This window comes from Macaca mulatta, chromosome 1 (assembly GCF_049350105.2).
Source record: "Macaca mulatta isolate MMU2019108-1 chromosome 1, T2T-MMU8v2.0, whole genome shotgun sequence".
Taxonomy (NCBI): domain Eukaryota; kingdom Metazoa; phylum Chordata; class Mammalia; order Primates; family Cercopithecidae; genus Macaca; species Macaca mulatta.
The window spans coordinates 187,318,505-187,346,003 of record NC_133406.1 but is presented as its reverse complement, the minus strand read 5'-3'; the positions used below and the strand labels follow the sequence as shown (position 1 = coordinate 187,346,003).

The following is a 27,499-nucleotide window of genomic DNA, read 5'->3' as shown; positions in this document are numbered from 1 at the left end:
TTAGAATTAGAAGGCACTTTAGCCTTCACCTCATTTGAGAACTTGAGGAAAACTGTATTCTCCGAGATTGCACCCAGACTCAGCTAAATAGCCTGTGACCCCATCTCTCCCACTTCTGGCAGTGCTAACTGGAGCCTTAGGGTGTCAGTGTGGGGAAGGCCCTAGTAAACCCTCTCTTTTCTGGTTTCAGAGGACAAAGTGGATGAGCTTCCTAACTCAGGTAACCCTCCCTGCTTCTGTCTCCTCAGGCCTACTAGGGCGGGTAGCAGCCCACTGTTACTAATCCAAGGTAGTAAATTAGACCTTACCCACTCCTTTGTAAATAGTCCCTTTATTAACCCTCCTCCAATTATCTTGAGTATGCAGTGGGTTTCCTGCTGGGACCCTGACAGATCCACAATGGATTGGGGTTGGGCTGGGTGTAACTCTATGATGTGAGGGACAGGATGTGGCAGGTGCAACACAAGGTCTGCATGAGAACAGATAGAGAACAAGGTTGAAGAGAGGGTGAGAGGAGAGGCTCCATATCCATCAGAGTGCCTAGTTCTGTGCTGGGAGCACGTGACCTATGCTTAGTGAATGGCAGCTATCAGTCACTTCCCAAGGCCTCACATAACCTCCCATGTGGTACTCCCCTCACCAGCTGCCCTTGCTCGAAGAAGAGGGTTTTCTTATCCCTGTTTAACAAGGAAACAGCAGTAGAAGCAGATGTTGATTCTGGTAAACTTAACATGATACAACACTAAAAAAACCATCTCAAGATATCCCCACTGAGGGAGAGAGGGAGTCCTGTTCTGTTCAGAATCCCTAACTCCCAAAATTGGAGGCCACAGCAGGGCAGCCTTGGTGGTGAGGGCCCAGAGACCATAGGCAACAGGGGTGGGGATGGAGGTGGGCAGTCTGAAGCAGAACAGACCAGTGATCTTGGTCCTCAAATCTTGCTGGCTGTCCCACAGGGCAGGGAATAGACATGTTTTATGTAACTCCAGAGGCCAATGGAGGAAGTTGTAGGGAGATAGATTTGGGATTATGAGGGGAAAATACCCACTTTCTAATGGGCAGAGCTGCCCCACAGTGAAACAGGCCCTATGGGAAGTAATGAGCTACCTGTCTTTGGAAATATGTGAGCAGCTGCCAGATGCCCACCTACAGCAGCCTGAGGAAAGGCTTCCTCCCCCAGGAGCTTCTATCAGGCCATCTCTAGAGCCCTGCTCTGCTCTGAGACACTCCAATTCTACAATATAATGAGTGGGTGGGAGAGTCCAGGGAGAGCTTTGGTGACCAATGCCCAGAGAACCTTGGTTGGGGATTAACAAGACTTTCTTCCCCATGGCCTGTGTCTGAGTGGGCCAGAGCTTTCTAGAGCCCTCAAGATAGCTCTTGTGACAGACACAAGAGGACTGAGCACCTATGGTGGGAGAATGGGAAGTTAAGTTGAGACACTCACCCTTGAAGGGGGTCAACAGCGATGGCCCGGGGTTCACTGAGGTTACGGCTGAAGAGAGTGCATCGGCGGCCACCATCAACTGTGGCCACTGAGATGGTCTTATTGCCCGAGTCGGTCCAGTAGATGTGCTTGTGGACCCAGTCCACCGCCAGGCCCTCTGGAGAGTGCAGCTGCTCGTCAATGAGGACCTCCTGCTCTTTCGGGTCACTGGCCTTGTCCATGTAGGCACTTAAGAGAAAACAGAGATGACCATGGGGCAGATATTCCACCCATGGGCCTATCTGGAGCTACCTGTGCACCCTTCCCCTCTGTCTCTTCCATCTGGGCCATGGCAATAGATTTTTAGAGGAATGTGGATAATTTCCACTCTACACATTCCCTGGGGTACCAGGCTAGGGGTACAGACTTACATGGGCCACAGTCTCTGGCTTTCTAAGGTGGGGCTGCCCCACAGCTCTGCCCATTAGAGTGAGCCAGATATAATACAATGTGATTATGGAAAGCATTAGAGGCTATGGCAGCAGAGGCATGGAGACTACGTCATCCCAGAGGGTGGGAGAAGGCTTATAGTTGAGTCCTGAAGGACAAGTTCACCAGGAGCACAAATTCACCAGGACAGAAAGCCGTTAGGGAAAAAGAAAGGCTTGTGCAAATGGCCAGGGTGAGTCTGCTCTGGAACAGTGAGACACTTAGGGGAGCTACTTATGTGGGTGTCAGACTGCAAGCAGGTATAGGCGAGAACCCCATCCTGATGGGCTTTGAGTAGCATGCCAAGGAATTAGGATTTATCCCCAGTGGTAACTGGACAGGCCAGAGGACATAGTCCAATAAGCATGTTAGTTCACTATGGCATCTATGGAGTGGGTGGGTTGGAAGGAGAGGGAATGAAGCAGGGAAACTGATTAGGAGGACGTTACAGCATCCAAGTGGGAGATTAAGAGAGTCTGAAGAATGACCGTGCCCATGAGAATGGAGAGAAGGGCTAAGAATACAGTAGACACTCAGGAGGCAACATTAGCAGGACTTTCTTTCCCAAATGCTGTTTCCCCAAAGGTTTTCTTCTTCTTGCTCTCTCTCTGGGTGATTAGTTCCTTAGTGTCCATTGCCATCAATAACTAAGTCTCTAATCCCAACAGCTCTCTTACAATCCAGACTGCAAAGCCAACTAGCTCCCCTTGGATGTCCCATGGACACCTTGAACTCAATATATCCAAAACTGTTCATCCCCATTCCCCTCCCCTCGGCCAACCAGATGATCCAACCCCTGAGCTCTGATCCTCCTCCACTGCTTCACACATCAGAGAACAGCACCACCATTCATGAAACCTCCCAAGCCAAAAACCTGGAACTCCCAAAATTCACTCTGAAGGAGTAAATTTCCTCCTTCAGCCCCAAATCCTGCCTCTTTCAGTTACAACTCTTGGACAGGCATTGTTCTAGTTATGTTTTTGGGTGTGTGTGAACTGAGTGTCTGTGTGTTGCGGGGAGGCAGGAATCTAGTTGTCAGTGAGTGGCACTTGCTATATTTGCTTCCATCCACTCATCCACCCATCTATCCATCATTCTTTCATCAGTGACTCAGTGTCTACCCAGCCCCTGGTCATTGGCACTCCTGCCAAGTGGATCTCAGGACAAAGAAAGGACATGACTGCCTAAAGGGGTCCCAGACATGCAGGGAGGCAGGCTGCTAGCAGCTGAGAAAGTCCTAGGAGAGAACCTCCTCCAGTGTGTGAAGAGCTTCGCCAAGTCAGGTCCACTGACTGTGGCATCAAAGACACAGTGAAAAGCTGGCCTTGGGGTGATGCCATCCGGGAAGGCATGCCAGATCAGATGCCCAGGTGGGTTCAGAGGCCTCCTCTGTACTTTCTCATGATCATCACAAATGGATGTCACTGTGTTGTGACTGGGATCCTCTGGGCAGGGACCAGGTCTAAGTCCCCAGGGTCCAGTACGCAGGGATGTGAGCTGTTTGGAAAGTCCTCCCCAAAGCCAGGATTTCTTCCTTTCTGCCCTGGCCAAACAGTTCCTGTGTCTTGTGCTTCCATATTAGGCCTCCAGAGGTCAGACAAATCCCAAGTGTTTGGGGCTCAAAGCTGCTAACCCAAGGGAGCTCTCAGCCTACTCTAGCCCCAGTAAATTCCCAGAAGTTCCATATCCACTGTGATCCTGCATCTCTTCCCAAGCCCCAACTCTGTCCTGAGGAACTCTAGAGGCAGAGGCCACTACTCCCTTCCTCATCTGTCACTACCCCTTACCCCCATTCTTCAGGCCTTGCTGCAGAGGATGTGGCCGCTCACCTATAGATCTTACGGTAGGAGAGGTCACACCAGTAGATGCGATTGGTGGCAACTTCCACATCTAGTGCCACGACATTCTTGAGCATGGGGATGAGGCGTGAATAGTTCCGCTTCACCAGGTCGATCCTCCGCACCTCATGCCGGTTGGTGAAGATTAGGGATGGGCTCTTGCCAGCTGCCATGCAGGGAGGTTGAAAGAGAAAGAATCAGTGCAAAAGGCAGGGAGCCTGGAGACCAAGACTCTGCCACTGGCTTGCTGGGCGACACACCCATTTTCCTTAAAATAGTAGTGACAATTCCTACTTTACAGGTTGCAGGAGCAGATGAAATAATGAGTATAGAAATCTGAAGATGTAGAGCACCATGCATAGCAGGAGGATTTTTATTCTTTTTATTAGATACAAACTTCTCCAAAATATTTTATGGCTACCCATTTTCTCCTTAGGTCTGCACTGAAAGCCTTCCACAGTGTGACCCCAAGTTCCCTGTGCAGCCTCATTACTTGCCCTTCCAACATAGCTTGATTCCAGCTACCAGATACCATTACCTAGCCATGGATGGGCTTCCTGCCTCAGGGCCTTTGCTCAGGTTGTCCCTTCCACCTACCATGTATTTCTTTCCAGCAACTACCACCTTCTCTGCTTGGGCCCTACTGCTGTGGTTCAAGAAGGAACTACCTGAGCAAGTAAGTGTCTTAGAATGATAACTAGGGGCTGGGCACAGTGGCTCACACCTGTAATCTCAGCACTTTGGGAGGCTGAGGCTGGCACATCACTTGAGGCCAGGAGTTTGAGACTAGCCTGGGCAATATGGCAAAATCCCATCTCTAAGAAAAAAAAAATTAGCTGGGCATGGTGGCACACACCTGTAGTCCCAGCTACTCAGGAGGCTGAAGTGGGAGAATCATTTGAGCCCAGGAGGTCAAGGCTGCAGTGAGCCATGATTGTGCCACGCACTCCAGCCTGGGTGAGAGAGACCCTGTCTCAAAGGAAAAAAAAAGATAACTCAGGATAGAAAGTGTTGGGGACATAGCAAGAGATGAGCTTCAGAGATTGGCAGGGGCCAGATCACAAAGGGTCCTGTGAGCTGGGTGAGTTTGTTCTCTAACCTGAGCCAATGGCAGAGATGGGACATATATGATATACAGCACAGATTATATATATGCAGTAGAGACAACATATAACTGCTCATATATGCACAAAGCCTGTTTTTTTTCTTAGATTTAGGGTTAGATTTTAAGATGATAAACAAGTGACCTAGACTTTCCTGGCTACTCCATATGGGAGGTCACTGTCCCACAGGCCTCTGAGGGCCTAGCACCAGCTCCCATAGGCTGTTTCTAGATGTATTGGGTCACTCTCAGGCACCAACACTGTCTGAGGGGCTGCTCCTAGTAACACCTGCCCCTCAAGCTCCTTGTGCCTCCTTCTCTTGTTTTCCAGCTGACACTTCTGCCAGCCACCAGTCCCTATCACTGTGCATCTTTGCCAAGCTAATGTGCTCCCTGGAGGATGGGACCAGCACAGAGTCATGTAGGGCCTGGGGCTGGTGTGTGACCTGTGTGTAGTGATGGAGACTAATTCAAAGCAGGGTGGGAGTGAGACAGAAGTGTGGTACAAATAGAGAGCATGGAGAATGGGCTGAAGGTGCAGGAAGGGGCAAGGATGAAAGCTGAGTTCCAGGCCAGCTCTGCCACTGACAAGCTGTGATTTCCCTCACACCAAAATGACAGCAATGATACTTCACCTCCCTGAAGGCAGGAGCCAGGTTAAAGGGGCATGTTGGAGTGATTTTAAATGATAGCTGTGACTGTGACAGGAACCCCGTGTGTTTATGATTTGAGATTTTATGTAATTGCACTTGAAATATTCATGTGTGTGGATTTTGTATATGAATGGGTAGTTGCGTGTTGTCTCCAGTGCATGTACATAATCTGTGTCATGTATTAAATGTGTTCTATATGGGGGCAAGAACAGGTTACATGTTATATGTGATATACTAATGTATGTGTTACATATTGTACAGTTTGGGTGGTTTACTTTTTGGGTTTATGGGCTACCTGTCAGTATTATGACTGCTGTATTGTTATAATTTATATGTTGTATATTATATTTAACTTGCATATGAACTGCAGACTCATATATCCAACTGCCTTCTCAATATCTCTATTTGGACACCTAACCAGTTTTCTTAAACTTAACATGTCCAAAACAGCCTAAGATTACTCCAAACCTGCTTCCCTCACTGTCTTTCCCAAGCCTATATGTAGCAATCTTATTGTTTCAGTTGCTGTAACACTTTTTTTTCCAGATTCCACATTCAATTCATAAGCAAATCCTGTTGGCTGGCCTTTGCACTATATCTGCAGTCTGTCCACTTCTCATTATTCCCGTAGTAATAATGTGGGAATAAGGGTTCAGCCACCATCACCTCGCTTCTGGATTATTGCAATGACCTCTTAAGTGGTTTCCCTGCCTCCTCCCTTGTCCTCTACAGTCTGTTCTCAACACTGCAGTCAGAAGGACCTTCTTAAAATGTCACGCCATGTCCCTTCCCTACTCCGAGCCCTCAATGGCTTCCCCCTAGTTGGAGTGAAATCCAGAGTTGGCTCTTACGATGGTCTAGAAGGCCCTTTGGGCTGCCCCAAGCTACCTCTCTGGCTTCATCTCTTCCTAGTTTCCTTGCTCCAACTGTACCAGCTTCCTTGCTCTTCCTTGAACATATTAGGCATGCTCCTGCATTAGGGCTTTTGCAGTTTCTGTCTCTTCAGCCTGAAATGCTTGTTCCTACAGATAACTGCATGGTAGCTCACTCCCCTCACTCCCCACTTTTTGTTTTTTAGAAAAGGTCTCACTCTGTCACCCAGGCTGGAGTGCAGTGGCATCATAACTCACTGCAACCTCAAACTCCTGGGCTCAAGAGATCTTCCTGCCTCAGCCTCCTGAGTAGCTTGGGAATATAGGTGCATGGTACTATACCTGGCTAATGTTTAAATTTTTTTAAGATATGGGGTCTTGCTACATTGCCCAGTATTGAACTCCTGGCCTCAAGTGATCTTCCTGCCTAGGCCTCCCAAAGTGTTGGGATTACAAGCGTGAGCCACCACACCTGCCCCCCCTTCATCTTCTTTACTCAAATACCTTCTCAGTGAGGGCTTCCCTGACCATTCCATTTAAAACTAGAACCCCCTGCTCACCTGGACTTCCCTAGTCCCATTCTCTACTTTCTATTTCTCCTTAGCCCTTATTGCCATCTGCCATGCACTATATTTTATTTATTTACCTGATTTCTAGCCTGGCTCACCCATTAGAGTATAAGTCCCTTGAGGGCAGACAGGGATTTGCATCCATTTTGTTTACTGCTGAATTCCCAGTGTCTACTACAATGTTAGCTGTTCACTATAAACAACTGAATACAATGAATTAATTCTGCTGGCTGAATTGATCAATGTGTAGGTCTGCCCAGGTCGTGCTCTTTGTATAGACTCCCTATGCTGTGTGTGTAGTCTCTGTGTGGTTCAATTTTGTGTCTATATATTCTGCTGTATGAGTGTCATCTCTGTGGGCTGTATTAGGTGGCTCTATACAGTGTCTGTGTGGGTGTTAGTGTGCAGTGCATTGTGTGTGTGATGTACATGTACACTTTTGAGCACTGTACGTGCAACTGTTAGAGTAGGCAGACAGCTGGACATGAGTAGAAGGGGGAGTCCCTGAGAAAAGGGAAGCCTAGAAAATCTCACACCTAGAGACCACCCAAAACATGCATGCTAGATATGAGCAGAGAGGAGGGGAAATACCTGTGCAGAAAGGAACGCCCTTTAAGATGCCCAGTAACTGCTCACTCTGCAGTTCACCCATCAGAATGTAGCTAGCCGTATGCTGAGGAGGAAGGGGAGGGCAAAGGGGAAATTCCTAAGAAATATGCAGGCCTAATAAGATTTGACTGCTATACAACCTTCCTGGGGTGGTGGTAATGAGTGATGCCGCCATTAGGTAGTATTTGTGCCCAGAGCTGGGCATGCACACGAGCTAATACTAAGGGAGGTCCCACAAGCCTGGGTGGAAACTAGGTGAGGAACAGGCAGGGACTGAAAGCAGGAATGGGAAAACTAGACAAAGAAAAAGGCAGAGATTTAGGAGAGAGACAGGAACTTCAAGAAAAAGACCCAATGCAGAACTCTCAGGGCTGCCACCAGTTCATTCTCTTTCAGCAGCCTGCCCCACTCTGCCTCACCTTTCAGAGTGCACTGTCCCTTTAAAGAAACACGGCTATTGCTGCTGTTCCCAGTTGGGTCAGCCCGCTCCTGTCTTGGACTGTACTCTTATCTCCTTAATAAACCTTTGGCTTATGTTACTAATTGTCTCTTGGCTGAATTCTTTCTCCCAAGCTAGACAAGGGACCGAAGATTCCTGTGCTTCTCAGTAACACAAACTGCCTTCTTGTGTGTGCACACATGTACACATCCACTCCTCACATGTGGAAGCATGCTGCTTCCTATATCCCTTTCAGAGCTGCCCCTCTGCCCTTGGGGTGTCCGTACCAGCAGCCTTGCAGTTCTTGGTCAGCAGGTCCATCTCATAGCCAGGGTAGCACTCGCACTTAAAATAGCCCTTGTAATTGACACAGATCTGGCTGCAGGCATCTGGGTCCTTGCATTCATCAATGTCTGTGGGGAGGAGCAGGGGTCAGAACTGGCAGGAGGATCTGCTTCTGCTTGGGGGTGTGGGAGAAGGTCTCACCGCCACAGGTCTTCTGGTCCAGGAGCTGGAAGCCTGCTGGGCACGTGCATTCAAAGCCAATCTTGAGGTCAGTGCAGATGTGTGAACAGCCGCCATTGTTGTGCAGACACTCGTTTAGCCCTGGGGAGGGACATGGACTCCTGAAGGTCCAGGAGCCCAGGAGGAGTGGGGGCAGGGAAGGGGTGGGACCTAGAGCAGAAGCAGAGCCTAGGGCAGTAGGACTCCCACAGAGGCAGGAGGGCTCCACAACCTCACTGAGCCTCAGCCTCATCTACCAGGTGTTCTGGGCAGGAGGTGGCACAGAGAGGGCAGGTCCCTACTCAAGGCCAGACACAGAGACAGGGTAGAGTGGAACCAGAACTCAGGTCCCCGGCCTCCCAGCTGGGGCTCTGTCCACCACCAAGCTGGAGGCAGCTAGGCCTTCCCCAGTGGCCCAAGGTCTTTCCTTTCATAAACATGTTTCTTGCAGTGCCTCCTTCCTTGTGACCTCAGAGTTGAAGGGGCCTGTATGTGTCACATCCAACCCTCAGGATACCCTAAGAATCCCTTCCAAAATGCTCCACTTCAATATCTCCAACCTCAGGGAGCCCACTTCCCTCCTGAGGCAGCCGGCTCCACTGTGGACCAGCACTGCCTGCTGAGGCTTCTGCTTCTGCTCCCAGCTCTGCTGTGTGGGGTTAGCCAGGGTGCACAGGCTCCCTCAGAGCCTCCTTAAAGCACTGATATCTGGTCTCCTGCCATCTGGGTGCCTTTCTCTGGACTCACTCCATCTGTTGATGTCCCTCTCTGGACAGGGCCCAGAGCTAGTTTGCCACCCAGAAGGAACCTGAACAACACAGGATGCCCCCTAATGTGCTTGTGGTTACTTAAGACTCCTGGGCCTTTTTTTTTTACATGGAGCCATTGCTAAATCAATTCTCTCCTATCATGAACTAATATGATGGGATTTTTCAACTCCTCTCCCCTCAGCACATGTCCCTGTTCCTCCATCTTGTCATGGGCCTGGTCCCAGGATTACCACCTGCTCCAAGAGGTGAAGGGATGCCCGGAGATCATCTGTTCTGGCTCCCCATCCTCCACTCCCTCACTACCTTCTGGCAAGGTCTTAGGGGAGGTCAGGGAGTCCAGGACCAATGCTCTCACAGCATATCCTGAGCTTTAGAGTCACAGAAGGTTAATTCCACAAGCCAAGGGGAGGTGCCGCACCCCTCTGCCCCCCAGGCTCATGCACTGCCACTCCAGCCAAGCCAAGCAGTGCTGAGCTAAGCCAGCCATGGCCATGCATGTAGCTGGTCTGAGCTGCCCACCCCAGGCCATGCACAGCTATGGGGTGCCCCCACTTCCAGCCTGAGCCATGCTTAGGGAATAACCCCTTTACCCCTGGGCCTCCTCCTGTTTCCCAGGAATGTTGGCGGAACTGAAAGAACAAGACCACAGCAACCCCATGACTGGGAGACCCATGGATGACTCAGCCAGACCCAGCCCTGGGAAGCCCCAGACCTTTGGAGGTGGGCTGAGCCATGGCAGCTCCCACCTCCAGGAATTTTTCAGTCGCTCGGAGCCCTCCCTGACCTCTCCTTTCCTGTGTTATTCCCTGAGCACCATCCATTCATCTGTCCTCCCACTCACCCACTGCCCCTATCATGCATCCACTCGCCTCCTTCCTCTCCTTTTGCAGGTAGCAGCAACCCAACAATTCTATTTACTGAGCACTTGATGAAGTGGCATGTGTAGGTGGGATGGCCCTGAAAGGGGAAAGGGGAAAGGAGAGAGCTCAAAGTGACTGGCTTCTGATGAAGGAAGGCACAGTGTCCTCCAGGGCTCAGGTAGGTGAGGGGAAGAGAAAGGAGAGCAGGTCTGCCCCTGTAGCCTTTACCCAAATGCCTGCAGGGAAGTCTCCAGTCCTTCTTCATTCTACCTAGCATGGGTGTGATTCCGCTGGGGAGCCAGGAGAGGAGGGGGATGAGGTAGAGTGGTGCAGAGAGGCCAGAGTAGTATTTGCAGCTTCCTTCCATGGAAGGAAGAAGTGGTGTCACTGCACACACCTACATGCACACACCTGCATGCGCACAACTACATGCACACATACCAGCTTATGTGCAGAGCACAGACAGTCCCATGGACTCCATAAATACATTCACACATACTTGGGGTCACACACGTAGATGCATGAATGCAGTTCCCCTGCTTTACTCAGAGAAGAAGACATGGATACAGACACCGGCCTCTCACCAACACAGAGACAGAGGCCACACGCAGACACAAGCTCGTGTGTACATACTCCTTTTTGGTGTGTCATGCAAATGACGGGAGAGAAGAGAGGGTTTAGTAGGATAGTAGTCCCTGGCTACTCCAAGTCTGGGTGTTGGGGGAGCTAGGCTTAGTAGCTCTGGCTTCCCTGTCTCTTTTTCCACAAGTTCCTTCTTCTGGGACTTCTCTTGGCAGGGCCTGGAGGCAGAGGGAGTGTCTGCCTCCTGCCAGCTCAGGTAGAAGCTGAGTCACTTTCATTCAGCTACTCTTCCTTTCACAATCAGTTTTTTAATCTTCAAAACGGGGAGGAAATATGCTTTTCCTGGGAAGCTCCAGAGGATGAACCTCCTCTAAGTGCCCAGGAGGGAGGTGCTGAGGAAACAGTCTGCCAGGAGGCAGGAGAGGGAGGGACTGACCTAGGCTCTGTCCTCCCAGGGCTTCTCTGTCAAATCTCCCTCAAGCCCTGACCTGGGAACAGTAAAAAAAAAAAAAAAAAAAAAAAAAAAAAAAACTCATGAACCTTCCTGGAGTCCACACTGGGTTTCCAGCATGTTCTCTGGGATGCTCACTCTACCTAGAGCCTGGAGCCTCTGTTCTTTCTAGCCTGAAACCCACCCTGACAGCTGTAGCTGACATCAGGGCAGCCGCTTCCATCCAGGTCTCGCTTTAGTCTGGCCTACAAGTCTGGTCTCTCCATCAGGTCCGAACTCCTCAGGGCTTAGGATGATGCCAGCTCCTGCTGCAAGGCCTGCCCTACTCCCACGCAGGTATGGCCTGAGCAGTGGCCCTGGGATGTGCTTCAACTGACTGCCTGCCTGCTGTGCCCACCTCTTCCTCTGCTGGGTCTTCTGCAAGGGGCTAGAAGACCTCAGAGCCCAGGGCCCTGGCTAGGTCAGCAGGGCAGGAACACCGAGGATGAGAGAAAGTTCCAGAAGGTCTCAGAGGTCTGAACGGGGAAGGAATGAGGAGAGGCCAAGTTTGTGAGAGAAAACATAATTTTTTAGTACCTGGGATGGACAAGCTCTTAGCACTTTGTAGAGATGTAGACCAGAGGCCTGGGGGTGAAAAGCCCCATGTGAAGCCATAGGACAGCACATGAGTCCAAAGAGAGGGTCAGAGCAGAAATTGTCAGGGCAGGGGGCACTGGAGGGCCTCGAGCCCAGATACCAGGAGAGGGATGGCAGGAGACTGAGTCCAGCCAGTGGGCATAGACAGGCACTGCACCACACTTTCAGAAGCTCATCTGACCAATCCCGGCAGTCCCTCTGCACATCACACACTTTCCTGCCGTCCACGCGCTCGCCACTCTTACACTGAAATCTGCGGGGACCCTCACAAGGTGACTCTGTTGGGCTGGACAAGAGAGTGGACAGTGCCTGTGAGACCTTGGACAAGAAGGGCTGGGCTGGGCTGGGGCCCACAGGAAGCAAGTAGAGCTCCAGTTCTAACCCCTCACAGGTCTCTGGAGGGTGGCCCAGGATAGACAGGTAAATCCAGGACCTGAGGAAGCTCTGCTCACAGGACAGGATCCCAGGGATGATTAAGAGGCTAAGCCTCATGTAGCTGGGCAGGGCTGTGGGGATCTGCATCTCATCTTGCAGAACTCAGGTCTTGGGAGGGACCAGGCAGCAGCTCTAGAGAGACCTTAGAGGCTGGACTGACCATCTGCTGGGGGGACCTTTGCCCCATGGACCCCAGAGAGGGGAAGTTGCCACACTGCCCAACCTGTTATCCATTCCCCCAGATGACTAGTGAAGGAGGGTCCCTGCTCCTGCAGAGGGCAGGTGGGGGCCAGAAGAACCATCTGAGAATTAAAGGGGGTGCCTGGGGAGCAAGACTCAGCCTCTGCTCAGCCTCGGAACTAGTGAGGGAAGCCACTCAGCAGCTGGGACCTGGACAAGTGGTGGGGGCTGGACTTCCCAAATGCCCTGTCATGTAGCCCTAGGCGTCTTTCAGCTTTGACAAAGTCCTTACAAATCCAATTCTGGTGCCACTAGGACCCCATGGGAAGGGAGCCAGGTGATTTAGGGGCAAGTGGTGCTTTGGGGGAAAATGCTTCTTGGAGACCAAGGGAAAACTCCTCCCAACTCTGCTCTCTGGAGAGTCACCAGAGCCCAGGGCATCCTCACAGAAGATGTGTTCTGTGCCCTGATCACACGCACCCTGTAGGCAGCCAGCTTCATCACTCCCATCCGGACAGTCCTGCTCCTGGTTGCAGCGCTTGATTGCAAGGACACATGTCCCATCCCCACACTGGAACTCGTTCCCATGGCAGGTGCCCAGTGCTGCCAGGAGAGGGCAAGGGGAGAGGATCAGAGTCAGTGTGGTGCTAAGACAGTTTCCCCACCACCCCCATCCCCATGCCATAGCCACCCCTGGCAAAAACCGAACCAGTGGCTGAACTTAGGAGTCCTCAAAGGACACCTGGCCAAGGCACCTCAGTGTACAGATGGGGAGACTGAAGCTCAGAGAGGGGGAAGGCCTTGCCCAGGGTCACACAGCACTCTGGCTGGCAGATTCAGGACTAAACCCAGGTCTCTTGTTTCCCTGTCCCTGCCTCTCTCCAGGGCCACTCCTCAGAACAGACACACGGCCTTCATTTGAGTCTTGGTGCTCATTACTTAATGACTTCATCCATTTGGCAAACCTTCCTGTGCCAGGTGCTGTGCTGGGAGGGGTGGAAGTGGGGGTGGGAGCCCAGAGACTCCTGAGAGCCTCATCATCCTCTAGGAGCTCAGGGTGCAGAGCGGGGCTGAGGAATGCTCAGATGGGGACATAAGTGTGAGATGAGCTGTAAGAGAAGGCTGCTGGAGACCTGCCCGGCAGAGGGACCCAGCCCAGCTGGGAAGGTCAGATGAGTCTAGGCCAGGCCTTGAGGAATGAGCAGGCCTAGCGGGTAAAGAGATGGGAGGAGCTCCTGAGCCTGCCAGGTTTCTGGGTAGAGGGGTTGCAGGATGGGGGTGGGAAGTACAAGTGGCAGGGCTCACAGCAGGGACACAGGTACCAGTGGAGGCTTCTGGAGTTAAACCTGAGCTCCGCAGCCAGGCAGTTGCATGAACTCAAACAAGTCACTTCACTTCTCCCAGCCTCGGTCTCCTCTGTAGTAAACCCAGGTAATGTATTCAGGTAAGGCAATGAAAGGAAGCCTGCACCTGGCGGATCGGGATCGGGTAGCGGATCCGCAATCCCTGGGCGGGGCTGGGCGGTATGGAGGGGGCTTACGGCAGTCGGCCTCGTCGGATTTGTCTTTGCAGTCGCGGTCGCCGTCGCAGCGCCAGCCCAGGTGCACGCACTCGCCGCTGCGGCAGGCGAACTGGGCGGCGGTGGCGCAGGCGGCGGGCGCGGACGTGGCCCCGGGGCCCGGGCGGCCGCAGAGCTCGGCTGCCTCGTCCGAGCGGTCCTCGCAGTCAAACTGGCGGTCGCAGACCCAGCGCTCCGGGATGCAGGCGCCACCGCCATCGCGGCCGCAGCGGAACTCGCGGGGCCCGCAGGCCGGGTCTGCACAGCCGCGCTCATCGCTGCCGTCACCGCAGTCGTCGTCGCCGTCGCACACGAACACGGCGGCCAGGCACGAGCGGTTGCCGCACTGGAACTCGTGCGGGGCGCACACTGCGCGGGACAGAGAGCAGGTCGGCCCGCCGACCCCCTCCCCGGCTGACCTGGGGCCCCGCTGGTCCGGCTACAGGGGTTCCGACCCTCACCCGGGGGCCAGATCAAGTCCCTTTTGGGGGCTGAATGGTGGACGTACAGTTAGGCACAGCGAAGGCGGGCTTCCAACACGGACATGCTAGGTGACAGGCAACACACCTGCCCTTCGTGAGCCCCCCAGGCCTCACTGGGTAAATGAGCATGAGCATGGTGGAACAAGGAGGGGCATTCTGAAACCTTACAGCACTGCCTGTCTTGAAGGACCTTGTGATGGGCCCAGGACATGATCTGTTAAATGACACTGACCCTTCCAGGGACCAGGGTCTGGGGTTGGCTCTTCATAGCATAGCGATGCATAGCATAACCTGCACTGTTCCACCTGAGTCCCTTGGCCTGGTATCCAAGGCGTCTCTTGGGTCAGTACTGTGGCTCCATCACCTCACTCCTGAATGTTCACAGCTCCGGCCATGCTAGACCGTTTGCTGGGCCCAGTGCATAGGCTCCCACCTCCAAGTCTTTGCTCAAGTTGCTCCATCTACTGGGAACCTACTTCTTGCCCACCACTGTCTCTACATTTTGCAATGATGAGTTCTCATCTTCCAAGGGCCCAAATTCCACCTCTTCCGTGACACCCTGGTGTTTCCCTGCTTGGGAAATCTCTGCCTCTGCCCTTGTTTCTGAGCCCCTCAGTCGCGCAGGTGTCTGAGTTTCATGTCCTTTTCCATCTGCCCCATGAATCCACACTGCCTAGGGGCGTCCCTCCTTTGTCCTGAGGGCCTGGTACAGAGCTCCCTGCAGTGAGTGGGTGTGGAGTGGATGGAACTGGTCTGGCCCAGGTATGAGGTGTAATTATGGGATGTGCAGTAAATAAGCGTCATAGCTCTGCCTGGGGCTCTGGGCTTCTCTCTGATAAGCTAGTCTGAGCTCAGCGGCTGGGATGAACTTAGAGACCAGCCAGCCCTATTGCCAGATGGGGAAACTGAGGCCCAGAGAGAGGAGCAGCTTGCCCAGGGTCACACAGTCCATGACAACAAGAGAACCAGAACTCAGGTTTGGGGCTTTTCTTTCCTACTCTGTCTCCTCCTTTTGGCTTTTCTGGTTTTCTCCTCCCTTCCTGGAGTTTTTCCAGCAGTTTTTCAGGGCAGTGACCTCCTCACTTCCCTCCCTCCTGTGTGTCCACACACAGGCCAAGACCTGGCCCTGGGGGGCCCTGGTGAGGCATGGCTGTGGCCAAAGGTGATGTGGTGGTGGCAGCACCAGATCTTTCCACGTGGGGGCGCCCAGAGTCTGTGTTTTCATTTTCTGATGGAAAAATGTGAATTTTCATTGTTATTGAAGATAAAGAGTGATGTCTTCAGTTTCACCAGGTAGGTAGCTCGTGTCATGCGTTTCTGACAGCTCTACCAAGTGTCTGACAGTTGCGTTTTTTTTTCCCCTCTGAGACTTTTGAGACACTGCGGCATTAGCGGAAAAAGCACATGCTGCCAGTGCCACTGCCCCTCAAGATTACACTGACACCTAGATGAGCTCCCTTCCTGCCTGTCCCCACCCAGCTTGTGCATGTGCAGGGAGGGCGGACTCACTGCTTTCTGGGAGTTCCAATGGGAAGTGCTTTTTTTTTTTTAAATTTTCTTTTTTGAGACGGAGTCTCGCTCTGTCACCTAGGCTGGAGTGCAGTGGTATGCTCTCAGCTACTGCCACCCTGCCTCCTGGGTTCAAGTGATTCTCCTGCCTCAGCCTCCCGAGTAGCTGTTACTACAGGCACGTGCCACCATGCTCAGCTAAATTCTTTTTCTGTATTTTTAGTAGAGGTGGAGTTTCACCCTGTTAGCCAGGATAGTCTCAATCTCCTGACCTCATGATCCACCTGCCTCGGCCTCCCGAAGTGCTGGGATTACAGGCATGAGCCACCACGCCCAGCCCTATTTTTAAATTTTACTTGAAGATTTTGATGGCAAGGAAGTGCTCCTTCATACTGAGTTTTCTCTGAGGTTTTGGAGCCAACAGTAACTTTAAGATCCATATTCTCAGGCCTACATAGCCCCAGAGACCCTACTCCTAGCATTCACAAATGGAAGAAGCTCAGAGAGATGAGGGGTGGGAGGACTCTTTCTCCTCTGCCTAGGAGAGTGGGAGCTGTAGCACAGAAGCCCAGTAAGACCTGACACCCCTGTCTCCCATAATTAATGGGGAATGTTCCTATTCCAACATGCCCTAGTTGGAGAAGCTCCCATCCCTTGCAGTAGCGGCCTTCATATTGGAGGAATCATCTGATTATGGGGGTTGGTAAAGAGGAAAGAGGATTCTCATTGGCCAGTGAGTCCCAGCAAAATTATCACAGCTGAGGAAGTGAGCCAGTGCCATCACTGGGACTTTGAAACTACTGTTCCCAGCCAGGATCTCCCTCTATACCCAGATGCTTCCTGCTTCAGACACATCAAATTCCAGACTTAGAATCTTAAAGTGCGACTACTCAGACACCTCTGGAGGAGATGGCATTTTCCCTGGGCCAGGAAAGATGGATAGGATGCAAATATAGAGGCTGGCAGAGGGGACTAGGCAGCAGTGACGGGCAAGTGCCTGGCAAGCCCTCCAGGGTGACCGCCCATATCTCAGCCCAGCCGCACAGCCCAGTAGCGACAGCCAGTCTGTCTCCCCCATTAATCATGTGTTCCCAGAGGGACGACTGTGTAGGATTCACCTCACTGTCCCTTTCAGAGCCTGGCTTCAGGCCTGGCACACAGTAGGTGCCCCTCGAATTGAAAAAGTAAGGCCTGGCCATGCTCCTCACTGGCCCAGGCCCTGCTGGCCTGCTCCCTGGGAAGGAGATAATCCTGTGTTTGAAGCTCAGTGATGTGGAACTGTCCCAGTGGCCGCTTCCATCTGTCCCTGCCGAGGCTGCTGAGAATATCTTCTCTGCCCTGTGACGTTTGTGCTCAAATCTGATATTTCAGCAACAGTCGTCCTTGACACCTCAGGAATCCGTCCCCCTCCCCCCAGCACTGCTGGCACTCTGGCTCAGGCCACCACCATTTCTCCATACAGTACCCTCCCTGGTCCCCCTGCCCTTGCTCGAAGATTGGCAGACTTGTGGGATGGATGAGCAGATGTCAGACATGGCAAAAAAGCTCATGGGCTTTGCTGTCCAGTCCTGAATCTGAATCTTGGTTTCATCACTCAGCCCTGGGTACTTTTCCTCCCTTGTCTGAGCCTCAGTTTCCTCACCTATAAAATGGGGATGATAATGGCTGCTCATGAGGTGCTTGTGAAGATGAAAGAAGACAGTGTCTCCATAGTGTCTAGCCATTACTAATGTCCTGATCATTATCCTTTCCTCTCCACCTACCAAGCCCCACGGGGAACTGGGCCCCTCCCCAGAAGTGGCTGTCACTCCCTGAGGCTGCCTGACCATGCTTGGCAGACCCTGGGGATCTGACCCCAGACTCACAGGTAACACAGCCGGCCTCATCCGCTCCACCCTCGCAGTCCTTCTCCCCGTCGCAGCGCCATGAGGCAGGTACACACTTGTGGCTGGTGGGTCCACAGCTCAGCTTCTCTGCAGGACACACCTGCTTGGCTGTGGAGACAGACGTCCATGCATAGCTTAGCCAAGGGGGACACAGGGCATGGTGCCAACCAGTCCTACCACCCTGTTCCAGCCACCTGGTCCAAGGCCCTAGGAGTCCATCAGGGCTCTCCTGGCCCATGTCTCAGTTTCATCAGCTGAGAAGAAGCCTCTGTCTGTCCCAGGAGTTTCCAAATCCTAAATCTGACCCCACCACTTCTCTACAGAACATCTTTCATGGCCCCCTGGTCCCTGGCCCTCAAGTTTCTCTTTAATCCATTGACTCCTGCCTGCCTCTCCTGGCCACACCTCCCATCCCTCCAAACCTCCACTTTAAGTTCCGGCAACATGGAGCCACCATGCCCTGCACTCGTCTCTGTCATTTCCCAGCTGTGTGCTCTTAGGTGAGATATGTCCCAGCTGGGCCTCAGTTTGCCTTCCAGATCAGTGACTCCATGATTGGAACCTGTAAATTTAGAGGGTTCACCAAGGCCCCAACGGCTCCAATCGGCCCGCCTCTAAGCCCCCTCCCCGAGTGATGGTGCTGAGCCTGCTGCTGAGAACAGCTGCTGCATAGCAGGGCCCAGCGGGACTGCATAGCTATAATTACTGCAGCCGCAATCAGAGGCTGACTCAATCAGGGGCCTGAAGCCCCAGGGTTGAATCTCAATTTGGAAGAAAGAATGAGAACCCTATTCAAGGCTGGGGACAGCTCTTATCATGAGTTTCTGCCGGACCCATGTGACAGGCTCAGCCAAGGCAGATGCATCTCAGACCTCCGTGGTTGGCTCCCTACAGCCTTCCAGAGTGTGCAGGAGGCCCGATTTCTGTGGTCTCTAGGATGTGCCAGGCATGGTGCTAGACGCTTCCATTTAATTTTCACAATAAGCCAGCAGGGTGAGAGGATTATGTGCTGGCCTCCAACATGGAGGTGGAGAACATGGGCTCTGGAATCTGGCTGCCTGGGTTCAAATCCTAGTTCACTCACTCACTGACTATGTGACCTTGGCCAACAATCCTTATCTCTGTGCCAATAAAGTGGGGATAATACTATCCCTCATAGGATTGTTATGATGACTAAGTTAATGTCTGTAAAGCAAGCACCTAGAAGAATACCCAGCCCAGTGCTTACTAAATGTTACCTATTATGATTATCCACACATAACAGATGACTCTGAATTTTGCTTATTCATGGAGTATTTGAGCACTGCTGTGTGACAAACATGGTGGTAAGCACTAAGTTCTGGTCACAGAGCTGGTAAAGAACAGCGTTAGGATTGACTGAAAGTCAGCTGTGTCTGATGCCGGAGACCTGGCACAATCCATTTCCCCCCGGAGGCAGTGGGCTACTCATGCCTCACCCTCCATTTTGCTCTCTGATCTCAGACCAGTTTCTCCTCTTCCTATTTCTATAGCTGGGATGAGAGACCACAAGGGATATAGAAAAGGGCACAGATGAGTTGAGGAGGGGGGCAGGTATCTGCATCAAGGTCCCCAGACACCACTACTGCCATGGGAGAAGAGTACCTTAGGCCTCTGAAAGTGAGGTCCCCAAGGTTATCCCTAGGAATGTTTTCATGAGTACAGGGCAATTCCTTGGGAAGGCAGGATTCCTGGGATTCGTTTTCACAGAAACTTCCCTTGCTCGAGGATTGGCAAACTTGTGGGATGGATGAGCAAAGAACTGTCAGGTTGAGCTCTGGAAAGTACTGGCACTCAAAGGCCTCTTATAAAGGCCACCTTGGGGCTGCAGTGCAGGGTGCTGAAGGGAAACTGGGAGTTGGGAGATGGGGTCCTTCCAGGGTACCTCTATCACCAACACTGCAGGACCCCAGGTAAGCACCTCCCCTCTGGGCCCCACTGGAACACAGGAAGCTGAAGCTGACCAGTGCTTCGCTGGGGGTCCTCTCATCAAAGGATGGGGGATGAGGGAGCTACTGAAAGTGCAGGTTCCTGGCCTCAGCTCATACCGGCTGAATCTAGACTTCTAGGGCAGAGCCTAGGGATCTGCATTTTCGTAACTCCTCACCAAAACCCAGGTGATTCCCATGCACCTCCATTTGGGAACCCCTGGGTTGCAAGCATAAAAGACACGGGATGTTTCATCTCTTTTCAATTCACTACCATAAAAGCGATACAGATGTTCCATATGCTTGCAAGCCCCTAAGACAGCAATGGGAAGGAAGGTCAAAGCAACTACTTATCCCTAAGCCAGGCCTCAGGAAACAGAACCTCTCAAGGAAGTAGGAGGGGACTCCCAGTTTTTGAACACCTACATTGTGTCAGGCTACGGTGTGTCAGGCTACGTTGTGTCAGGCTGCTCTGTGATGAGAATTTTATATGTTTTCATTTCATTCTGTCATGGTCTGATCATCAGTATCCCCTGAAAATCCATGTTGGAACTTAATCCTCAATGTGATAGCATTAAGAGGTGAGGCCTTTAGGAGGTGATTAAGCCATAATGGTACAGCTCTCATTAATGAGATTAGTACCCTTAGAAAAGAGGCCAGGGGGAGCCTCCTTGCCCCTTCCACCATGTGAGGATGAAGCAAGGAGGTGCCGTCTATGAGGAATGGGCCCTCACCAGACACTGAAACTGCCGGTGCCTTGATCTTGGTCTTCCTAGCCTCCAGAACTGTGAGCAATAAATGTCTGTTGTAAGGTAAGCAGGCCCTGTGGGCTGCCAGTGCAAATTCCAGGGGTGCCATTTACAAAGGTCGCCACATAAGTGGCATACCCAGAGTACAGCAGGGCAGCAGTCCTGCAGGTAAGCACTCCATTTTATAGATGAGGAAACTGAGGCTCAGCGAGACCAAGTAACTGGCCCAAAGGTGCACAGCAGGCGAGAGACCGAGCCTGGGTTCCTATGACTAGAGCCTTGCCTGTCCATCAAACCCTACATGCTCCAAAACTATCCCCAAACTCTCCTCCCAAAAGCCCAGGTGACTGAAAGGGCCCTTGGCTGTATGCTTCACCTCCAGGGGCCTGGGTTCTAGAGACCCCAGTGCAGCAAGCAGCTGCTTGAACTTTTAATGAATATTTATATAGTTAATTGCATAACCTTTCAGCAAGGACAATGATTAAACAATCTGTCTGCTTCCTTTCTTTATAATTAATAAGACATTTGCTGTGTCCCTAAATAGACAGCTCTAATTATAGGCTCTCGAGGATTCAGCAGTGCCTGATAACAGCCCTCCACCCTCAAAGAGCCAAGGCTTTTGGAATGCAGGACTTGAGAGACCTCAGAGGTCACATTGATGAACACGCTTGGAGTGGCAGGAGACCAAGGCCCAGAGAGGGGAAGGGACCTGCCTAGGGTCACACAGCTACTGGCAGTTGGGTATTCCAATTCCTGTCTCTCCTGGAACCTCACTGTCTCTCCTGTGTTGTAGCTTTCCCCCAAAGGTAGGACTGGAGCCTGGCTCACAGGGTCCTATGTCAGGCCTCTCCACTCCACAGTCCTGGGAAGTTGGTCTGGGTAATTACTGACACATGGTATCACCCTATGAGTGGATATTATTACCTCTATTTTATGAATGAAGAAAGTAAAGCCCAGAGAGAGTAAGTTGTTTGTTCAAAGTCTAGTGGTGAGAGGCAGATCTGGACTTCCATCCCAGGTCCAAACACACTGCTTAACTTACTGCACCTAATGACTGCACAAGAGAAAAGCAGATCCTGTTGGTCTCCCTGGCACCTCTGGCCTGGAGAGAGGTCACTGGAGGAAGGGGGCTCACTGAGCCTCTGGGCAGGTTCTGCACGATGGCCATCTGATGTCCACTCTCAGGACAACTGAAGCCCAAGGGCTCCCAGCAGCATGATGTAGGAGAAAGAGCCTGAGTTTTAGAGACACACAGACCTGGGCCCAAATTTCATTTACTAATACTAAGGTCCTTAGGCAACTTACTGAACCTCTCTGCACTCTGGCTCCCCTCATCTGAAAATGGGGTTGAATAATCTCCTAGGGTTAGTGGATGGCTTAAATGAGGAAACATGGAAATCCCTACACTCAGAGCCTAGAACAAACTAGGAGCTCAGAAAACACTTGCCCTTGTTTAATTTCATGAAGTGCAAATGCCAATGGCTGGGGAGGGGCCTGGTGTCACCACTGGGGAATGCACATTATGAGTCCACATGGTCCACCACGATGCAGACCCCATCCCAGGATAGCCACTCCCTCTGTGACAGATGCCCCCTGAGGGGACCATATGCCTTTGGCCTGCTCTCCAAGTACCCTAGGTTCTGAGAGGCAGGAATGAAGAATCCCACTGTCTCCCAGACAACAGGAACCCTCCAAAGCTGGCAAGGGGGCTTTTCATGAAACTCTGTATCCTGTAGTGACTCAAGGCATTTAAAGGCATTTAAATTCCCAGAGAATCCTGCCCCAGAAATTCAAATCCATTGGTACTTTCTCCAATTCATAAATTCACAAATTAACAAAAAGGGAAATGTCTGTTAAATTAAAGAATGAAAGTACTTGGCGGCTGCTTATTGAGGGAGCACATCTATAGTGTCAACCCACGTGAGTTTTAGGGGCAGATAACCTCCAAATGGGGACTGCCAGCTCTAAGGGACCAGAGGCTCGGGTGGTGAGAACTGCTAGTGTCACTCAGTACAGCTCCTGCCACAGGAAGCACAGCATGGGGCCACCCAAGGTGCAGGACGAGGAGTAACACCAAGTTCCTTCGGTTGAGGCCAGGCAAAATGCTGCTAGCTGGGTCAGTCTCTAACTTACTGAGTGAGCTCAGAAAATCTCTGGGCCTCCATATTCTGATCTGTAATAGGAAGATAATCCTGGTTAATCATAGAGGCCCCCCTTCCAGGTGGAAAGGTTCTAAGATGCATGAAAAAGCTTCCATATTCAAATAAATAGCATCCAGAACTATAACTCACCTTGAACCATCCTTCCCTCCCCCACCCTCACCCCTCCCAACAGACGCTTGAAGGTGGGTCAGAAGCCATCCCCAATCAAGTGAGCTATAATTAGAGCTGAAATGCTATTGCCACTAGGCAAATGTTCTGGGCTTTTCCATTGTGAGTCCTCGCCACATTTGAAGGTACAGAACCCAGAACCAGAGGGAAACAGCTGGGAGAAACCCCAGCCAGCTAGGGTCAGACAATATAATGGGGGAAAACACAAGAATTGGGACCTTCTCTCAAATCCCTTTCCCGCTCAGTGCAAACCCCTTCACTGACACTGTTTTAATACTATAAGAATCTAACATCTTAATATCTAACAAACTGTTGTGTTGGGGAGAGAGGGCTTGCAGCCAAAATATAATAATACAAATAACACTGCCATTTACTCCAGCAATGACACTTGCATTCTTTCATTTGATTCTCACAATCCCTCTAAGGCAGGTCCATCACCACATTTTACAGATGAATAAACTGAGGCTCAGGATGACTGGGCAGCTTGCCTGAGATCTGACAGGTTAAAAGACCTGAACCCAACTATATCCGATTCCAAACTCACTACACTTTACTGCCTATAATCTTTCTTTTAGGGGTAGGGAATGGGGCTCCATCCTGGGAGCTGGCACGGCCCCAGGAACCTGGTAGGCCGTGGAGGTTGCTATGGCAACACCAATTAAATGGATAGTAGGTTGGCTGCTAGGTTCTCATTCAGTTGGGAAGGAGTGAGCAAGCCTGCTATCAGGTCCTGCTGCCCCAAATTCTGCCTGACCCTGACTGGCGCTCCCACCCTGGCCAGCTTCCTCCAGGCAGTCTTCTGCCTTGCCTCCACCCGACCAATGTAATACAGGAAGTGGGCATCATGGCTCTTGCACCCCAGCTAGCACAAGCGAGGGAGAAAAGGGGTCTCGGAATACTAAGAGTTTAGGAATCTAGGAATGGAGAAGATTCTGGAATCCTGGAATGTTACTGATCAGGACCCAGAGGGAGGTGGGAAGGTATGCAGGGCTTCACGGTGAGTAGCTGGGAGAACCCACAGGAGAGCTGGGCTTCTGTCTCCTGGGGTGCTGCTCTGGCTACTGCTCCCACAGGTGCCTTGTGAAACCTCAGAGAGCTCGAAGAGCCTTTTTTCATAAAAGGGAGACCTGCCATGAATAAGCTGTGTGTCTCTGAAGGAAGTCTATCAACTTCTCTGGGTCTCCAGTTGTCCCTCAACTGTGAAAAGCGGGCCTGGGAGGCAGGAAGAGTGAGGCAGGAGGGCCCCTGCCCAGCCCAGGGGGTGGGAAGGCAGCAGTTGCTGGGATGGGCAAGAGGGAGAAAGACAGAGGGACACATGGGTAGGGCAGGGGGGAGAGATGGCGAGAGGGAGGGTGAGGATAGGAGATGAGCAGGGAAGGGAGGCAGCCCAAGAGGGCAGGGGTGGGTGGGACCCTGAAGGGGACAGAAAGGAAGATGAAAAGGGACATCCACACAAAGAGATAGAGATGGGAGTGTGGAGGCGGGGGGAGAAGGGGAGCCCAGCCCTCAGGTAGCAAGGCAGCCCCCTCTAATAACCACAATGAGGCTCCTCTCCCTTCCCTTTCCGTCCCCAGTGTCGGAGTATCTGCTGGAGTGCGGTACGGATGGAGGAGCTGGCTGACTGCAGTGAAGGAAAAGCCCCCTGTAGCCACAACCCCTCCCCAAGCACACACTCCAGGCTGCACACGACTCTGCCTCTTGTTAGCTGGGCAGCCTTGGGCAAGGGGGAGAACCGACTCCAGCCTCAGTTTCTTTCTCTTTACATGGGGATCCCCCTCCTTCCTTAGGTTGCCAAGAGGATGAAAGTCACAAATGGGCGTGGCGGGGCTTTGTTCCTTCTGAAGCTCAGGACAAAGCACTGGGCTTCCCTCCTGCCTGGGAGCCTCCAGTACAGCATGGAGTTTGGCCACGTGATGGGTGAGGAAAGGATGGGGCCTGTGGCATGGCTGGGGAGGCCAGGAGCAGCTGTACGAGGAAATGAGGGCTCCTTGTCTCGGGTGGGGGCCGCTCTTGCTCTGTTCTCTCTCTCTCTCCCTTTCTCTTTCTCTTATGTGGAGACTGGTAGCTCTGTTGCTAGGAGACAAGGAAACCCAGTTATCACCAGCCACAGCATTAGATGGGACTCCGGTCTCCATTGTCCCCACCTCTGCCTCTGGGGCGACTGTTACCCCTAAAGAGGGGCTCTCGGGTCCCCGCCAGCCCCACCATCCTCCACATGCTTTCGCCTGAGCCTTTTGTCTCGGGCTCACGCTGCTGAAGCTCTGCCTCTGGACTGTGGGGTCCTTCCCCGCCCCCTTCTCATCTCCTTTTTAATTTAACAAATGTCACGGAATGACCTGCCGGGTGTAAGTTTGCTTTGAGGATTAGGGCCTGGAAAATAAATCATGGAGAGACAAAGCCCTGAGTGTAGGGGGCAGGCCTGGGGCTCAGCTCTGGCCTCCACCTCCCCCCGCCTGCCTCTGCCACCACCCAGCTGGTGATGGAGGCAGGAGCTCCAAGGCTCAGCCCACCCAGGATAGAGGAATGGGCCAGGGCCTCAGAGTCTTGGCTGGGTAGCCTTGGGCAAGTCACTCAACCTCTTTGAGCTTCAGTGTTCTCCTTTACAAAACTCAGAAAATGACAGTGTCTGCTTCATGAGGCTGCTGTGGGGATAAAAAGCATTAATGCACACAGAGAGCTTAGCACATGGTAAAGGCTTAAGAAGCGCCAGCTGCCATTGGCACTCCTGGAATTATGGTCGGAGTTCTCAAGAACAGCAGCAGGGAGGCCTGGAGGACACGCTAGGGCTCCTTCTGGGCAGAAGGGCTTGACAAGACTGTTTCTAGCTGCTGCTGCCACAGAAACAGGGTCCAATCCGCAAGAGGGCTGTGAAGAAAGCCCAGACACAGGACAGTAGAAACCAGCAACTAAACACACCTGTTTACCAGGAGCGCCCTGAGGGCGTGGCACAGTGTTCAACTGGTCGCCTCTCCTGAGCCTCACAGCTTCTCAATAAGGAAGATCTGAGGAGGAAACCGAGGCCCACCCCCACCCAGCCTGAGGGGCAGGACTCACTGCAAGTGGCCTCGGACTCATCGGAGCCGTCAGGACACTCCTCCTCGCCATCACACTTCCACCGCTCGTGGATGCAGTGGCCGTTGTCACAGGTGAAGTCACTGTCCGCACAGGTCTTCTTGGCTGCAGGGGAAGGAGGAGAGCGTAGTGAGTCTGGGAGCAGTCAGGAGGGCGGTGGGGCAACCAGGATGTGCTTGGTCTGCAAGCCGGACCACAGGGCTTCCCACAGCCCCACCAGGCCACAGACTGCCTTGCTGACCAAGGGCAGAGGACGGGAGAGACAAGCTTCTTTGTTCCTTAGGCATCTGAACACTGCGTGAAGACAGGTGACATTTTGCTCTGCCCTCCAAGTCCAAGAGCTCAAATCCAGCAAACATGACAAGACTTATCATACCCCTGTCACTCTCCTGCTTCCCTTCAAGGTCTAGTTCCACTGCCACTGCCTCCAGGAAGCCTTCCCTGATAGCCTACAGCAGCTGCCTTAGCTCCTTCAGCCAGTTCTCAGTCTCTTTACCTGCCTGTCCCACTTTCCCCAACTGGACTGGAAGTCAAAGTCCCTTCTGCAGGCACCAGGCAGTTTGTGACCATGAATCCTACACCTAGATGATTCCTTTGTGGCAAGATGAATGAGGTATTTTGTGTTCAGAGCAGTGGAAGGAGGATCTACTGGGCAAGACACCCAAATCAGTCCCTGCCCCCAGGTGTCTACAGCCTGCGGGGTGATCTCCACACTGCTCTGGGGATTTCAATCCCAGTTCCTCCTCCTCCTCCTATCTGTGTGACCTTGAGGATGTTCCTTAACCTCTGAGTGTACATTTTCTTATCTATAGAATAGGGAGAGGAAGACAAAAGGTGGTGAGGAGGAGCAACAAGAAGTTATAATGTATGAAGAACCCGCAGCAGACTCAGGCACATGGCAGATGCTGGAGAAGTGGCGGCTACTGTTGTTTTCAGGGTTTGAGTCTCAATTAGAAGCTGAAGGAATGGGGTTCTGTGCCCACACAGGGGATATAGCAGGCTGAGAGCTCACAGCTGGTAACAGAGCTGAGATAAGAATATGGGTACCATCCCCAGATTGGTTCTTTGCTGCTTTCTGTGTCTTGTCCTAAGAGGAACTAGAGTTTCCAGATCAAGGAGAGGAAAGGAGATGGCTGCCCATGTCACAAGGTGCCCCAGCTTCTTCCCAAGCAGCAGCACAGCACTGGGCGCACCTAGCAGGCCCGGGGGAGAGCAGTTGCCCTGTCAGGCCTTCCATGGTGGAACTGAGGCTGCCTGGGTACCCCTAGTAGCAGGGGGTGTTGGAGACCGGAAGGGGCCTTGAACACTCCACCCCTGACACCCTGCACCCTCCATAGCAGCCCTAGGCCTCTGAATTATTGGGGGCTCATCTGCATCGAACTCACACATGCCCTGTTCCTGCTGGACCAAGCGTCCAGGACCCGCTACAGAACAAGGTGAGGAAGAGAGCACTGGGCAGGGAGTCCGGAGGTCTGGATTCGAGTCACTGCTGTGCTATTTTGCTCTGTACCCTCAAGCACATCATGGCGCTTTTCTGGTTCAGTTTCTTCAT

General features: G+C 52.3%; 1 protein-coding gene across 20 annotated transcripts in view; it reads right to left on the bottom strand.

The window, feature by feature from the left end:
• Nucleotides 1-27,499, bottom strand: part of LRP8 (LDL receptor related protein 8) — an 80,869-nt gene that overhangs the window by 16,132 nt on the left and 37,238 nt on the right. For 6 of the 20 annotated variants that reach the window (XM_001112940.5, XM_001112880.5, XM_077955982.1 and 3 more), the window contains 8 exons: nt 25,930-26,052; nt 17,830-17,958; nt 13,956-14,342; nt 12,896-13,018; nt 8,484-8,603; nt 8,285-8,410; nt 3,745-3,919; nt 1,448-1,675 (listed from right to left, as the gene is read on the bottom strand). In XM_001112940.5, the coding sequence (XP_001112940.1) occupies nt 1,448-1,675; nt 3,745-3,919; nt 8,285-8,410; nt 8,484-8,603; nt 12,896-13,018; nt 13,956-14,342; nt 17,830-17,958; nt 25,930-26,052 (1,411 nt within the window). Of the gene's footprint in view, nt 1-1,447; nt 1,676-3,744; nt 3,920-8,284; nt 8,411-8,483; nt 8,604-9,861; nt 9,901-12,895; nt 13,019-13,885; nt 14,343-17,829; nt 17,959-25,929; nt 26,053-27,499 lie in introns of all 20 variants that reach the window. The other 14 variants (XM_015139976.3, XM_015139987.3, XM_015139996.3 and 11 more) reach the window with 7 other exon arrangements.